Source organism: Anguilla rostrata, chromosome 8 (assembly GCF_018555375.3).
Source record: "Anguilla rostrata isolate EN2019 chromosome 8, ASM1855537v3, whole genome shotgun sequence".
Classification (NCBI taxonomy): Eukaryota; Metazoa; Chordata; class Actinopteri; order Anguilliformes; family Anguillidae; genus Anguilla; species Anguilla rostrata.
The window spans coordinates 21,851,125-21,866,285 of record NC_057940.1 but is presented as its reverse complement, the minus strand read 5'-3'; the positions used below and the strand labels follow the sequence as shown (position 1 = coordinate 21,866,285).

General features: G+C 39.5%; 1 protein-coding gene across 9 annotated transcripts in view; it reads right to left on the bottom strand.

Moving 5' to 3' along the window:
- st18 (ST18 C2H2C-type zinc finger transcription factor) overlaps positions 1 to 15,161 on the bottom strand; it is a 101,588-nt gene that overhangs the window by 25,638 nt on the left and 60,789 nt on the right. For all 9 annotated transcript variants that reach the window (XM_064347043.1, XM_064347044.1, XM_064347042.1 and 6 more), the window contains 4 exons: positions 14,560 to 14,611; positions 13,484 to 13,514; positions 10,965 to 11,185; positions 6,282 to 7,004 (listed from right to left, as the gene is read on the bottom strand). In XM_064347043.1, the coding sequence (XP_064203113.1) occupies positions 6,282 to 7,004; positions 10,965 to 11,185; positions 13,484 to 13,514; positions 14,560 to 14,611 (1,027 nt within the window). The remainder of the gene's footprint in view (positions 1 to 6,281; positions 7,005 to 10,964; positions 11,186 to 13,483; positions 13,515 to 14,559; positions 14,612 to 15,161) is intronic.

Sequence of the window (15,161 nt, the reverse complement as noted above, 5' to 3'; positions counted from 1 at the left end):
TTCTCTGTCAGCACTCCTTGGTATTACATGCTTAGTTAATCAGCACAGTATTCATGAAGGACAGACGGGCATTGCACAGTTATAAATATTCTTTGAAATTGATTTACAATATAATTATACTGCATATGCTATATATATATATATATATATATATATATATGGAAGATCACACTGAAAGGCCACACTTTTTGCAAGATGCTTACATTAATCCATCACTTTAGTTAAGGCTACAGTTAAAACTGAGGCTAGCCATTTCTTAATGCCTGTCCATTGAAGAGATTACAACAAGGATTATACATTTAGCAGCAGTTATTTAAAGAATAAGTACAAAACATGAGAAGTACTTTAGAAGGATTTAAGACTTATGGTCATAGTTAAGTATCTGGTAGATTCCTATCAAAATCCAATATTCTGACCCACAGAAAATCATGTAGAAAATTTTATCCTTTTTTTTTTTTAGTCTAGTTATTAGTCCTTCATGCCAAAATGTTTTAAATGTCTAACAATATTTCCCACTTCCACTTCAGTGTGTGGATTTTTTCATAGGCATATGGTGAGTGAGTGTGGCCATATGAATCCTCGATAAATAAATCTCTTCTTTCCTCTCTGTACCCATAAAAGTGATCTATGTGCAGAGTGAAACTAAACCATGACCTTCTCTTTGTAATTACAAAGCCATTCGTTGGCCACTTTGACACAGAAATTATATTTTCTTGAGTCAATATGTACATTTGAATTATAAGCTCAAAACAAAATTGCTAATAAAGCAATCATGAATGCTGTCACTTGCATAACGGCCATTTGAAAGCTATGGCATGGTTTGGGAAAAATGCCAATGCTTTAAGGTGGAATTTGTTTATTCAACATGACAACTCTGATGTTTATTTTATTACTTCTGCAATGGATACGCACATAAGTATCCCAATATTTGTACGCAATTCTTGAAAACTGCAAAAATTGGTAGAATGGTTACACTCTTAATGTGTCAATGTAACTTAACAATGTCTTCTTACATGCATGTGAGTTACATACATCTGAGTCTTACATATATCTGTTTTTATTCTGTGATTTGTTCTTACTCTGTGATTTTACCTGCCTGTACAACACTTTGGTCAACGTGGGTTGTATTTAAATGTGCTTTATAAATAAATTTGATTTGATTTGATTTGAGTTGTCTTCAAAGGGTTCTGGTAGAATGATTTTAAATGAAAACCAAGACCTGCTTGACCTGGTTATGCGGTCCAACCCAAGCTGTGAAGTACATTATGTATACATACATAAAAGGACGGCAAACTTACTGTCCAAAGTGAGACAGCTTTAGGCCAGCAGGTACAGCAGCAGCGTGTTTTTTAGCTTTGTGCACATCCAATCGGTCCGGACTGAATAGGCATCTTAAGATTCATTATGAAACAGAACCCTAATGTTGCCAGGCTGTCAGAAATGTATTTTTTTGACAGTGACACAAATTTTTCATAAGCATGTTCCCACTTGTGTCAAATAAATGATTCACACTACAATGAAATGCAGGCAGGAAACAGGGATGAGCTTTAACAGACAATGGACCTGGATCGACTGCCGGCCCTGGGGGGAACGGCATCTCTGGTGAGTCGGATTTCTCCTGACGTTTCAGGCGCTCTATGGCATTTCCGATTGTGAGTGTGAAATACTCCTATCTCTGGTGTTATTAACTGATAATGTTGGAATTGTTTACATCTATTATACCTCATTTTCTCTTTTGGTAAGCTTAGTTCTCAGAGTACTAAAATGTAGGTGGACATACCCTTTATGTTTAGCTTTGGCTGTCATTGGGTCGCACAGGTGGCATTTTTCCCGAACAAAGCAGTCATTTTTACGAAGAGGTTTTTGTGCTTTTTCCTTTTAAAGGAAAAGGAAAAAAAATACAATATCAGATTATTAAATTCTATATTATTTCATGTGCGCACTGCCATTGTGCCCGAGTGCCATTACTGCAGGAAAATAGTAGGTTTCTGATCAACCAGATGAGTCATTAGTGCACACTGAGGCAGGGGACACCCTGTTGACTGAAACCCTCACAACCCTGTGAGACCATAAACAATTAAACAGGGCTGCTGGACACAGAGAGCACTGGCACAGTCGGGAGACGATTCCAGACCATGGATTGTATCACTCTGAGGAAAGCTTATACTAAAGTGAGTCAAATAACTTGCCAAGATGGATAAGCAAAACCAGTACTGACACCAAGATTTTTTTGGTAAGAACTACAGAAATTAGTTCCACTGCTCCAGAAATTTGTTCTAATTAGTACCACTACAGAGCTACTGATAATGAAGAAGACATTAATGATGAACCAAGTTAGTAAGGTTTCCACAATCCCCAAAAAGTAACTCAGAGAAAACAGTTATCACTAAATTGTGATTTCCTTTTATACACTGAATTGCACAGAGGCGCCAGTGCTATGCAGTGCACCATTGTACCATCTTGCTTTAGAACAATGCTTCTCAATCTGTATTTTCAAAGACCATGGAAACTATGACACTGATCTCAGTGGACCAATTAAACGCTGAAATTAAAACAAAATGAAATTAGTAATACAGCAAATAACATTAAATCCTTAGTTTATCTGATCGAAGCCTTGCAATATTAAAATAAGAACAAATCTGCTAGCCACTCTATACATTACTAATGCAATTGTCATGAAAATTAAACTCCATGTTGGTTCTCACAGACCACTGATGACTCCCAGACTAGGGACTGAAAAACACTGCTTTAGAATTTTCATGAACTGTTACCACCAGGACTCAAAGTACTGCTTGTAATTTTGATTGATACCATTGAACAAGTAAATTGAACAACAACAACGACTGTGATACAAGTTATGTATTTTTTTATGAATTTCCCTTTCAACAAAAAATGAAATATCCTCCAGAACTCCACTCCTCCCCTGGTCACCAATTTCTCAAAGCACTTTCACATCACCCCACCTCACTGGCTTCTACTGACTACCTGTAACCACTTGCATCAAAATTATAAATCAAGGTGCTAGCCTACCGGGCTACCAACTGGACTCCCCCTTCATATGTTCATTAGATCATGAGACCTTACACCCCAGTCAGACCCTTCTGTTCTGAAACCTTGGTATGTCTGGCTCCTCCCCCTCTCTGATCCTGCTTCCTGGTTTGCTGTATGTTCTACCCCATTGGTGATAGAATGAGCTTCCCACAGCAGTCAGAACAGCAGACACTTTGGTTAACTTCTGAAGCATACTGAGGACCCAGCTCCTCATACCATGGCTCCTTCAGCCTGCCCCTATCTATGATTTTGCCTAGCCCCAACAACTGATTAGGTCTCACGTTTAACCCAGCTCTAACATCTGATTAGGTCTCACTTTTTACTAAGCCCTAACACCGGATTGACCTGACTTTCACTTCTTTTTTGTTTCCAGAGCCTGTGGTCTTGCTGTTTGTTTAATGCAGTTCAATGCTCATTATGGCAGCTTTGTTCTTGTATGTTCAACTTTGTTTAATGTTCAATAGAAGGAGAAACTACCCTCACCTTCTAGGGAATCACATCACTTCAATCCCTGATCTTTGTTCTGCAAATTAAACATTGTCACTTTATCTTCTGGTCTTGCGTACTGAGTGAAGTCTTAGGTTCCAGGTCCAAAATCATTACCACATGGGCAGTCATATACTACACAAAAAGATACTGAACAATGGTAACCAGCAAGGTAAAGAAATCATAAAAGGCCATATGGGAGAAATCAAGGCTAGATCATGGAGAAAAATAACCTTACAAATTACTAACACTCAAGGCTTGGATGAAATACACATAATACCGGACCATCTCACTATCATGTGCATTATCTTCTAAACCTCAGGCATTTTAGAAAATAGGTGTGATTAGCTTCCTGCTGATCTTAACCCCTTAAGTCGATCCAGCCCAAATACGGGTATATTTGCATTCATTCTGGTTTTTTAGGGTGAAATTTTCCATCAATTTGGTCACACTATATACAGTTTGAGAGAGTTAAATCTGTGACAATGACACAGTTACGATGACAATATTTCTAACAGTGTATGGGTTGTTAGGCTTGCATAAAAGGACATGCATTGTTTCTCCTGCATAAACAAACCATAACTTTTTCAGTATGCATGCTGAAAACGTTATGCACTGGCAAAATAATTATTGAGACTTTATGCCTAAAATGTTGTGGTTTTACAACAAACATTTATTTTGCAATGCCTAAGTCTAAACAGAAGACTCGGTATTCGGAGGTCTTGGAAGAAATCACTAAACTGAGTGAACATTTCTGAACACGATGGGGTGATGTGAAAACTTCAATGAATGAACATCAACTAAGATTAGTAAACTAGATAGTTTATGTAGTTATTTTCTACAGTCTTCTGGACCTGCTGCTGCCAGAGGTAGCAAGGGGAGAGCAAGGAGTGGGGGTGCAGAGGGAAGGGGAGGGTGACAGGCAGGGGTTAATTTCAGTATACTTCTTCCATGAGCATATAATATACAGTATATATTATTTCACACCTCTAAAGACCCATAATATCATGTGGTTACCAAGTCTTTTGGAGTCTCAAAATGGCCTTTTTGGAAACCAGCCTAGAAATGGTTTAGAAAAAAGAATGCAGAACATTCATTATTGGTGGTACTGTCATCAAATTTGAACCAGGATTTGTTTAGTGTTGTGGCTGTGGCTCCATTATGTTTTGAAGCCCACCAGGCACAGCCACAACCTGTATCCACTAAAAAATCTTTAAGGTGAGAAAAAACGTGTCCACTGTGTTTGAGCTTCTGTTAAACCATGGATTACTCAAATACTGATCACCTAGCTAATTAGGAAAGATGCACCACTTAGAACTCATCTTAATGATGATGCAATATGCCATACAAATCACTAGCCAATGATTACATGTTTTAAATGTTTCAATTTTCAATCGATTTTCAATTGTGTCTCAAAACAGTGAAGAGACCTGACATTATTGTGATACATCAGACTAATCTGTAAAGGTTTCTTTTGGTTTCACTGAATTGCAAATTTCTTTAATGTCAAGTGTGTTTTATTGAATCTTGCCTCAAAAGCTCTGATGTTAAAAACGTAGTCATTGCTTAATTGTTTTGGTAATGTTATTTTACAACTTGCAAGGATCATTTAAATAAAGTCACAACAGCATCATTGTCACATTAAAATAAAAACAGTTAATATTACTGGAAAAGGCTTAAACTAAGCAGCTGAAGTCAATATGTTCTAAATAATCTTTAGTTTGTTTTGTACCTGTTAGGAAAAACATTAGCACATATGAAGGCTTAGCATACATGTCTCGGCTAAAGCCCTAAACCATGCGTCAAACCGCTATCTGTGTTCATGGGACAAACCAATTTTATATTATAACATCGTGCAACATTTTAACTTGCAGCACTGTAAATCTGTGCTCAGGGTTAAATTTCAGGAGTTTGAAAAATAAGAAACTCCTAACCATGTCATGAATAACATATTAACAAAAATGAATCAGTGATGGATATTTGAACTTTGTATATTGTTTACAATTGTGGCTATGCACATTATTATTGGTGAAATAAACACTAAATATTAAAACTAAATATAACCATGGAAATGTTGTTTAGGAATTTGCCAAAGCCTAGATTAAGGGAGTAGGTTGTTTGAAATTAACATACTATGAAGAAAAGAGAGGAAGAGAAATGTGATTGCCACAGCTAATACTGCAACATAATGATGTTTTCTCAAAACATTTAAGGTAATCTGAGAAATATTTCACTGAAAATTTTAAAAGCTATATCAATGAAAATAAGCATTTAACATTTGTAAGGAAATATTTTCACCACAGAGTGGAATTTGTGACAAAAATACTATAACTGTTTCTATTATTTTCCAACCTTATTTTGCTTTATCCTGCATCGCTGTTCTGAAAGTATATATTGCAAAATGCACTGGAATTGTTTATTTATTTATTTATTTATTTATCAACAATAAATATGTATTAGCTTTTTAAATGACTTACTCTTGCAAATGTACATTTTCAATTTAACTAAGTAGTTTACGATTACTCATATGTTCCACTAACTCAACCTGCTCGATTTCTCCATTATGTTTATTTCTGCAGCTTTTTTCTTCACTTTTTAGTCTTGCCACCATTCCCTCACCATCTACGCTTTATGCAGAACACAAACCTGCTGTTAACATGTCTAGACTAGTCAGCTCCAATTATGTAATTATGTGTGAGTATTGTTCAATTCCCTCTGTATTAGAAGTGGGCTGGGTGAAGTACCTTTGCATCCATTAAAGCCACTGCGGGCCTCCATGTCCTGCAGCCTCTGGTGCTGCCTCCTTTCGTTGCTCATCTGCTCCAGGAGGAACCTGTCCATCTCCTTGTAGGCGTGGTGGAGGACCTGCCGCTGCTCCGACTGGAGCACCATGGCCTGCTCCAGGAGGCTCAGGTTCATCCGGGCCTTGTCCATCTCCGGCTGGCGGTCGTTGAGGCCCCCGGCCCAGGCCTCGCGCCCCAGGGCCTCCCCCTCGTCCTCGCTGTCGCTGGAGTCCCTCCTGTACCTCAGCTCCTCGGCCTGGAAAGCGCGCGCTCGGCTCAGGAAGCCCTCCGGCCCGGCGTCGGGCTCGTCCCCGTAGCACGGCCCCCCGCTCGCCCTCCGCCCGCGCGCCTCTTTCGCCGTCTTCGGAGGGCTCGCGTCGACCCCGTTGGCGTAGGCCTCGTCGTCCCAGTGGCCCTTCCCGCCCTCGTGGCCGGGCTCTTTGCGACAGGGCGAACGGTAAGATGCGGCCGCCGGCCCCGGCCCCGTCCCCGTCTGGCCGTCGTCCCCCTGCTCCCCGGCCCCCTCCCCCCCGTGCCCGTCTGTCGGGGCTCCGCAAACGTCTGTCTCGTCAGCGGGGTGCTCTTCGCCTGCACCCCTGTGCCATCCTTGGGAATCGTGGCTTTTTGATATCGTCTCTTGGTAGTCAGTAGAGATGCCCTCACCCGGCTTATTCAAGCTACTATCTGAAAACCGAGAGAAAAAGACAAGAATACATAGGAGTAGCTAATTATCATAAAAATAAAGCCGGCCAAAAAATGATACCTATTCATTGTTCTTGTACTGGCTGTTAAAAGACAGGCCAATGATACATACATACTGTTATGTTAAATATAATATGTCTAAATACATTTTTATTTTAATATGTGACACATTGTAGAAATTGTTTTTTTATTGCGAAAATTGTAAATGAGGTTATCATAATATATGGCTATATAGTTTTTAATTACAGTAAAAGTGGTCTTCCTGGGTATTCAACCCTTGCATGTTAGAAAGCATAATGAAAGCGGGTTTTCAAATTCCATCTAGCAGTACACGTAACCTAGAGATGAAATACCAGATTGTTGTCTTCTTCTTTGACTTCTCCAATCAGGGTTTACAAGTTTATAGGGATTTGGATTCTCCCAGATTATTATGGGATAAATGGTGCTTATGACAACGAACATGAGTTTTAAAGTAGTTATTCAGTATTGGCCCAGCTGCTGGAAGGAATGAAACAGCTATTAGGCTGTACTTGTTTTAGAGAAACTCATTGAAGAAACACTATTAACACTGGGACTTTGAATGTAAAAACAACAGATTTTCTAGGAAGACATGGAAAATCTTGGAAGTAATGAATAAAGGTTTCAAGAAAGCAAGCTGACATCTGTTTCAACGAAGCTTTAGATAAGAATCTTGTAAAGAATTCACAGGATTTTTTCCCTAATTTTTTTCTCAAAATGAAAACTATTTTTAAATGATCGATACAGCATTTTCTTACAAGCAAAACATAAAAACATTTAGCTTTGTCTCATTAAAATAACTTCTGAAAGTTCTGATTCTGTCATCAGAGTACAATAAACGTGTATTTTTCAGAAAAAAAGAAAAAAAAAACGTACATAGGGTGTTCTTTGAAGTTGGAATATTTCAGATCAAAGAGAAAGCCAGAATGCAGTGTGGCCACAGGGAACTGATCCATAAGCCAATATTCTAGTATGTGATTGGTCTGTCTTCTGTCAGCTGATGTCCAACACTTGCTCAAATAACAAAACCATCTAAAAACCATAGATTGGAAATATACTGTATACGCACTCCTTACACAAAATTTTTTCCATATATACAAGTCATATGTTTTCTGAACAATTTTCAAAAACAAGTGAGTTTACCACAGATAAATGTCAGTACACATAGTTCATTCGCACAAACATTTCCAATTAGTAGAAGGGTACTCATAATCCTATTATATCACTAAATATTTCAGTGTAAAATCCTCATTCAGTGGAATCCCGTATACTGTTAAGTCAGTTTTAATACATTTTTAATTATCATTTTTAAAAACTAATTTTTAGTTATATGTATGGATTAAAAAGCCGAATGTATTATACAATCATGCGTAACAGGCAGACTGGTGTTTGACATGACCCCCATTAGGGGTAAGTTGGCCTCACTTTTAAACATCTCTTTAAAATGTGAAATACTCCTGATTATGTCGAGTCATGGACAATGACCAAGACTAGTAAGCCATCATCTGGGATGTTTCAAAAAATCTCTTCTCTCCAAATCATCTGAACTAAGTTGCGGGTAAGAATCTTTGACAATAAGGGTTTTTAGTGAAATATATAATAAGTAGGCGATATATCTGTCCTCTTAAGTGCCTTTGACTCGCAAAGTGAGTCAAACATAACCCAAAATAAGACCATTAGCGTAGAGATATGACATATTGATTATCTATTAGGAATCATTTGGGAATGAGCTGTCAGCAGAGAGGTCGCCTGCAGATGATGCAGACTGCGAGCATTAACAGGCAGACACTGGTCTCTAGAGCACATGGGACTAAACTTAATCCTAAAAAGCAGTGCTAAGTGCTGGGTGGACGGCCCTGCCCGACTTATATTTCAGAGCATAGCCTCTGCTAAAAAAAGAAAGATCTAGCAACATATGACAGCATTTTTCATTATATAAACACACACTAATATGTAATGCTGTACATGTATCAACTAACTATGAGGAAAAGGCAGATGAAATGATCCACACGAAAAAAAATCCTGAAAAAAAAACTGCGTTGTCATAATGGGGGGACAGCAACAGTCAAACATTATTTTCTAAAAATAAAAGATCTTGTCTCTTTAAGTGAGACAGAGTATTGTAGGTATTTCATTTGATGTCATTTGTTAGCTCAGTTCATTTTGGAGTGTGTGTCTTCTTAGTAAAAAAAAAAATTGAAATACTGTCTCTAATTACAATGAAGGCCCGGCACCATCCAGACCAAACTGGATTTGCGAGGTGTGCACTGGACTGATAATCTCTCTGAGGCTGGAGACATTTAAATCTAAATAGATGCCGTAAAAAAATTCTGCACGTCCATCCAACAAATAGATTAAAAGTTAGTCAGTTATGCTTAGTTACAATTAGCAGAACAGGCAATGAGTGCTTGTTTTTCATCCAGATGGATGCACAGCCCTTACAAAAGAGAGAGAGAGAGAGAGGGGGGGGGGAGAGAGAGAGGAAAGGGAGAGAGAGGAGAGGGAGAGAGAGGAGAGGGGGAGAGAGAGAAAAAAAACTTGGATCCTACTGTGGTTTCTGTATTGGAACAGGTGATCGGTTTGTACTCCAGAATAGCCATTACCGGAGCTCTGCAGCAGAGCAGAAGCTTGGCTCGAGCCGACTGCAGTACAGCATGACCAAATGGGAGGCCCCCACCTCCCCTTTGCTGTTATGAAATGCAGATATTCACAGCATCCCACAGGCACTGATTCTTATGGCTTTTTTTTCCGCCGTGGCTGTCATTTCATTTCCATACACAGACGTCCCTTTTAAAGCACGCCGTGATGTCGACAAGATCCTTTGTCGGATTGTTAATGCCGGTCCAAAAGGAGTCTCTTTACATATTAGCAGGGGCTCGGGGAGGGAAGTGTAGTACAAATGAAGTTTTCAGAATAACGCAGATGAGGGAGTGCAAAAAGGGTTATGATAATTGTAATGTAATATGAACTCAGGAAACAAATAAATTCCATTTCCAATGAATCTGCTCAATTCATTGCGCTATTCTCTTGGTCCATTTAACTACCCACATGTGTACAATAATGAGCTGTAGACATTATGCCTAATTATGCATATTTGGACTGTGTTAGAGGGCCTAACAAAAGCTTTCGAAAGCAACAATTACGTCTGTTGCTTAGTTACATAGTTAAAAATATACCAAATAAGTGCAGATTATAGGGGAGGAAAATGCACATGTAAACCATGTGTATTGTTGCCAAAATGTTCGTAATTCTGTTCATTAGAAGATCGCACTGTTTTGTCTCTAGAAAGGACAGTGCTTTTAAATAAAATATTAATTGGCCTTCATCAAGGCATTTTTCGCTACTGCTGCCAAAATGTTTTTGGTGGATGGGTTCACAAACACTTTCCTTTGACAAAAGACCATAGTTAAGATACAATATTTACGTATCAGTCATCCCGCGGGGAACAGCATTTACAGCGTTGAGTGAAAATGCTCTATTGTTTAGGGAGGAAAAAAACCAGTACTTTGAGCCGCGTGCTCGACGACGCACTCCTGCGCCCAAATCTGAGCCATTTCGAGTGCGCCGCGAAAACGTTGCGAGCACACAGTTTTTAAGGCAGCAAAATATGTTACCAAACTTGTCACTTTGCAGAGGATAAAATCAAACCAAAACCCATTCAGCCGAATGAGAAAAAGCACAAAAGAAGAGCCCCATTGTAATTAGTGTTGTGGCCGATAAGCTGTCAAAACTCCAACACGAGGACGTGAGGTACAACCAAAGAGGCCCCAGCAGCGTAGTGTTTCACTTTCAGTAAACAATCACAGTAGAATTAACGGAAGGGAGGGGGAGGGAGGGGGGGGGGGTGAACGCAACAGATGGTATTTTAAAATTCAGCGTCAATTGTTCATCAAAACAGACAAAAACAACGGGACATCTGTCTACCTGCTGGAGTGTCTGCGCTCCTGGGTTCCTCTTTGTCCTGCGCCGATGCCAGGTCCTCGCTCCACTCGCTCTCCTCCTCGCTCTCCTCCTCGCTGGGGCTGTAGTGCCGGGGCTTCATCAGCAGGGACTTCCTCTTGTTGACGGGGGCTCCGTTCGGCCCGTCCCGCGCGCTCCTCTTCCTCCCCGCCGCCACCGCCGCCGCCGCCACCGACCCATAAGCGCTTTGGGACCAAAGGGGAGGAAAAAAAAACGCAGACAAAGAAGGAGGGGGTCAAAGGGCCACCATGGCCGTGTGTTTGGCTGGGCGCCATCCTGCTGCATTCAGTGTGTGTGGACAGGTTCCTGCAGTTTTTTTTTCATTTCCTCTTTTTAGCATTATTTAATTAATTAGCCAAAAAAATTATGGCAGAAGTGAAAAAAGGCCACAGATCAAATGTACCACGGAATTCACTAGCCGTTGACGACTGAAATTTGGGCGGCCTGTATAAATTGGTATTAACTGATGCACAAATGGTCGCAGTTTGGCTCAGTTAAATCCTACATATATGTGTGTGTGTGTGTGTGTGTGTGTACGTGTGTGTTAAAAAAACCTGTGTGGAAAACATTGTTTGACTTATAATTATTAATTTTAATAGAAGATTGTTATTCTCTATTTTATCAAAATAAGGCCAAAAATGTAAACTTCTATCAAGCCTGCTAAACATCAAGCTTAAGCCAGAAAGACACTTAAAAAAAAAATAATAATAATAATATTTTTATTTATTTATTTATTTAGGGGATGGTTTTGCTGCACAAAAAAAAACACAGCATAATCATCTGTTGGGAACTGGATATTGTGGTAAATTCACTGTTTTTGCAAGTCACTTTCCACTGTAGGTTCTCATGAGCAGTTAATATCAGACAGTTTGTCTTTCCAAGAAGGAAATTTAGCTAATTTCTTGACAGGTGTCTGGTCGTCAGGCACGGTCTGGAAAGACTCTGCCAGGCTACCATCTGCCCTAAAGCTGCAAGAGTTTTTACCAGCATATTTGTCACTTCTGATGGCTGCTGTACATTAAATTTCCTTTTCCCTTTTACCCGGGGTCAAAACACTGAACCGCTTTTGTCTACTGTAAGTGGTACACACAAATGTAAATCAGTCAATCGCACTGATGTGTAATTGTTTCTGTGGAAGTTTGTTTTTCGAGTATTTAAATCATCAGATTGTGTGTCTCTCTCATTATCATTTCATATCATAACAGATGCCCAGAGCCCATTACAGGGGTTAGAGAGCTTGCCCCACCCCCCTCTTTTTTCAGGGTGAGACGGTGCCAGAGCTTTAATGCGTAACTACCTTTTTTATTTTAATGGGATATGAACACTTTTTTTCTTCTGTAATTCCCTTTATCACTTCCCATTTAGAGAAAATGACTTTTCCAGGTGAGGTCTGCACGTCTTTACGTAGCTCCAGTACCAAGCATCAAAGAGGAATCATGTGTGTGCTTCAAGGCCCCTCACTGTACATTCTAATCAGTCCCAAAATAGACATTATCCCTCTTGCCTCCATACACAACACACCAGGCTGTTATGTCTGTTTTTTTTTACTTTTGACTGTACCAATAACATGCACATTGTGTGTATATGCATAGGCACACACATAACCGAATACAGTATCTGCATGTTTATACAGTATCAGGGATTGGATGAAACCCCCTGCCCCAATGCAACACTAAGTGGAGGGCTACTTTGAAAGTGCACTTCAGGGAGATGCTCCAAATGAGCACAAATGCTGAAATAATGAAAATACCCAGGTAGCAGCCTGTACACATATCAATTTAGAACAAATTGCCCCGCAAAGCAGAGAAGTCTGAGCATCTGTGTCTGAAGACCTATTTACCTGCAAAGCAGGTTAGTACCGGCCAATCTAATCAACCTTTAGTTTTCAATGATTTTGTGCTTTAGGGCTGTCGTTGTTTAATGGCGTATTCCATTCTATCCAAGCATCTAATTACGTAGATGACGCAAGTGGTGACACATGACATCACTGAGAGGAAATGTGTCACCTGTTAGCCAATGACATCAGACAGTAAGCTACACTGAGTAGATGTCATTTGTTTGAATAACTGAATGAACACATGAGTGTGATTTATTTAAAGGGCACCTCATGCTGTTCTCTGAAAATTCAACAGTTGTTTACACATGCATACGCAAGCATAAAACATACACAAATTTAAATAATTATGAATAGCTTGTTTTCTCCAATAAGGTAAATGCATATTTGAAAATAATCCTGTGGGAAAATTATGATTTACAAACATTTTGTACATCCAGACAGAAAAGTTCTGAGGTTCACAGATATGACGATTTTAAACAGAGGGGGGGATTTTATCCAGGTTCAAAAAATAAAAGTTCAGTATTTTCTTAAAATTACCTGGATTTGCTAATAGAACTAATGAGTTGATGGGTGGAAGAAATGCATAATAGGACTTTTACTTTCCACCTGTGGTCTCATGGCATTGGAGGATAGATTTCTTCCTTACCTGAGAGACTCTGCTATACAGTCAACAGGAACTGTTGAGAGAGAGAGAGAGAGAGAGAGAGGGGTGAGCTTCAAACATGTTTACATTTCCACTGCACTAAAAACTCAGCTTGCACCTGTCTCTCACAGGTAATATTCACCACTTAAAAACTGTCATTTAATTATAAAAAAAAAACACACATGTACACAAAGATACACATACGCACACATGCGTGCACACACACACACACATGTAAACGTACAGTAGACAAACATTCTGAAGCTCTAAAGTATACGCATATATATGTAAGTTCAATGTAGCAAACAATATTAAGTACGTAATTAGGCAATGATATATTTAGGCAAAGGATATATGTTCCTTTCCAGATCAGTGAAAAGACACATTGAGGAAACCTGTTGTCCCAGACTACAACGGAAACACGGCCTTCTGTTTCTGCTCCTGTTCTGTCTCCGTGAGACACGGCAGAATAATAAGTGGAACAGTTTGGGGCGTCGGGCTGGAACAGTTGTTGCCACTTCAGCCCGCCTCTTGGGTCTGTCTTTGTTCTTCTTAAACACTAGCTTAACTGGCTTGATCTGTTCCCCGCTCGGTGTAATGCGCTGCTTCGACAGCGCGCTTTCGAAATGCTATTCAAATTTATTTCACTGGGGGAGCACGCCGAGATGTAACAATCTCATTCACAAGTTCATCCTGCTTTCATGGAGTGAACCCGCCTTGGCTTCCGTGAATTTCGGGGATGGAGTAATGGCTACGCTGGTCAATATGAGGGGAGCTAAGAGGCTCTGAACACTTGCATAATGATGTCCACTGGCTGGCTATTTCAATCACACCCACAATATAAATGCACTTCTTGACTAATTTAAGCTAATACTCCAGTTTAACAAATTCCCCTGAGCTTAATGCATTGCCTGAGCCCTTCAACTTTGTAAGATAATAAATAAAAAAGAACACATCAGTTCTACAGTTGAATTGGTACTCCAGGCTCTGAGTACCGAGTGGTGTGCACTGGGGTTCATTTGCACCGTGTTTCTACTGTACGGCTGCCTGCAGGCGCATAGCTTGTTTCAGCTACTCACCCTTACTGGTCTTGCATGCTTGGACCCTGCACTCTTCACCTTCCGATTCCATCTGCAAAAACAGCACACATGCGATCACGCATTAATCAGTCCTGAACCAGCTATTCCATGATATATGCAGAAATATGCAAATCTGAGGAGACTGCATCTATTGCACCTATTGAAGCCTGATGTCAATGATGTTCTGCACCCTAGCCCTTTTACATGTGCATCGCATGTACTGACAATTAGGTGTGTTTATCTTTAAGGTTTGACCTTACGGTGACCTTTTTTGTTTGCTTTTTAATTGTTTTTTACGTAAGTGCACACATTGATCTGAATAATATTATAAATAGAAAATACTTTAATTTTAAATATGAGACTCACACAAGCAAGAGTGTTATTCTGACTGATTTAAAACAAGCAAGTTTAGCAGTTGGTGCCCAAATCTAATTAGTGCATGGTAACTGTAGAGGCATTTGAATTTATTTCACATTATAGTTTTGAAAAAAGATAAATTGCTACTCAGTTCAAGTGCATAAAGACTCGATTGCATTTATAACCTAATAATATAATGATAGATATCAGGAGCTCATTAAAACATAAAACATATTATGCTAATA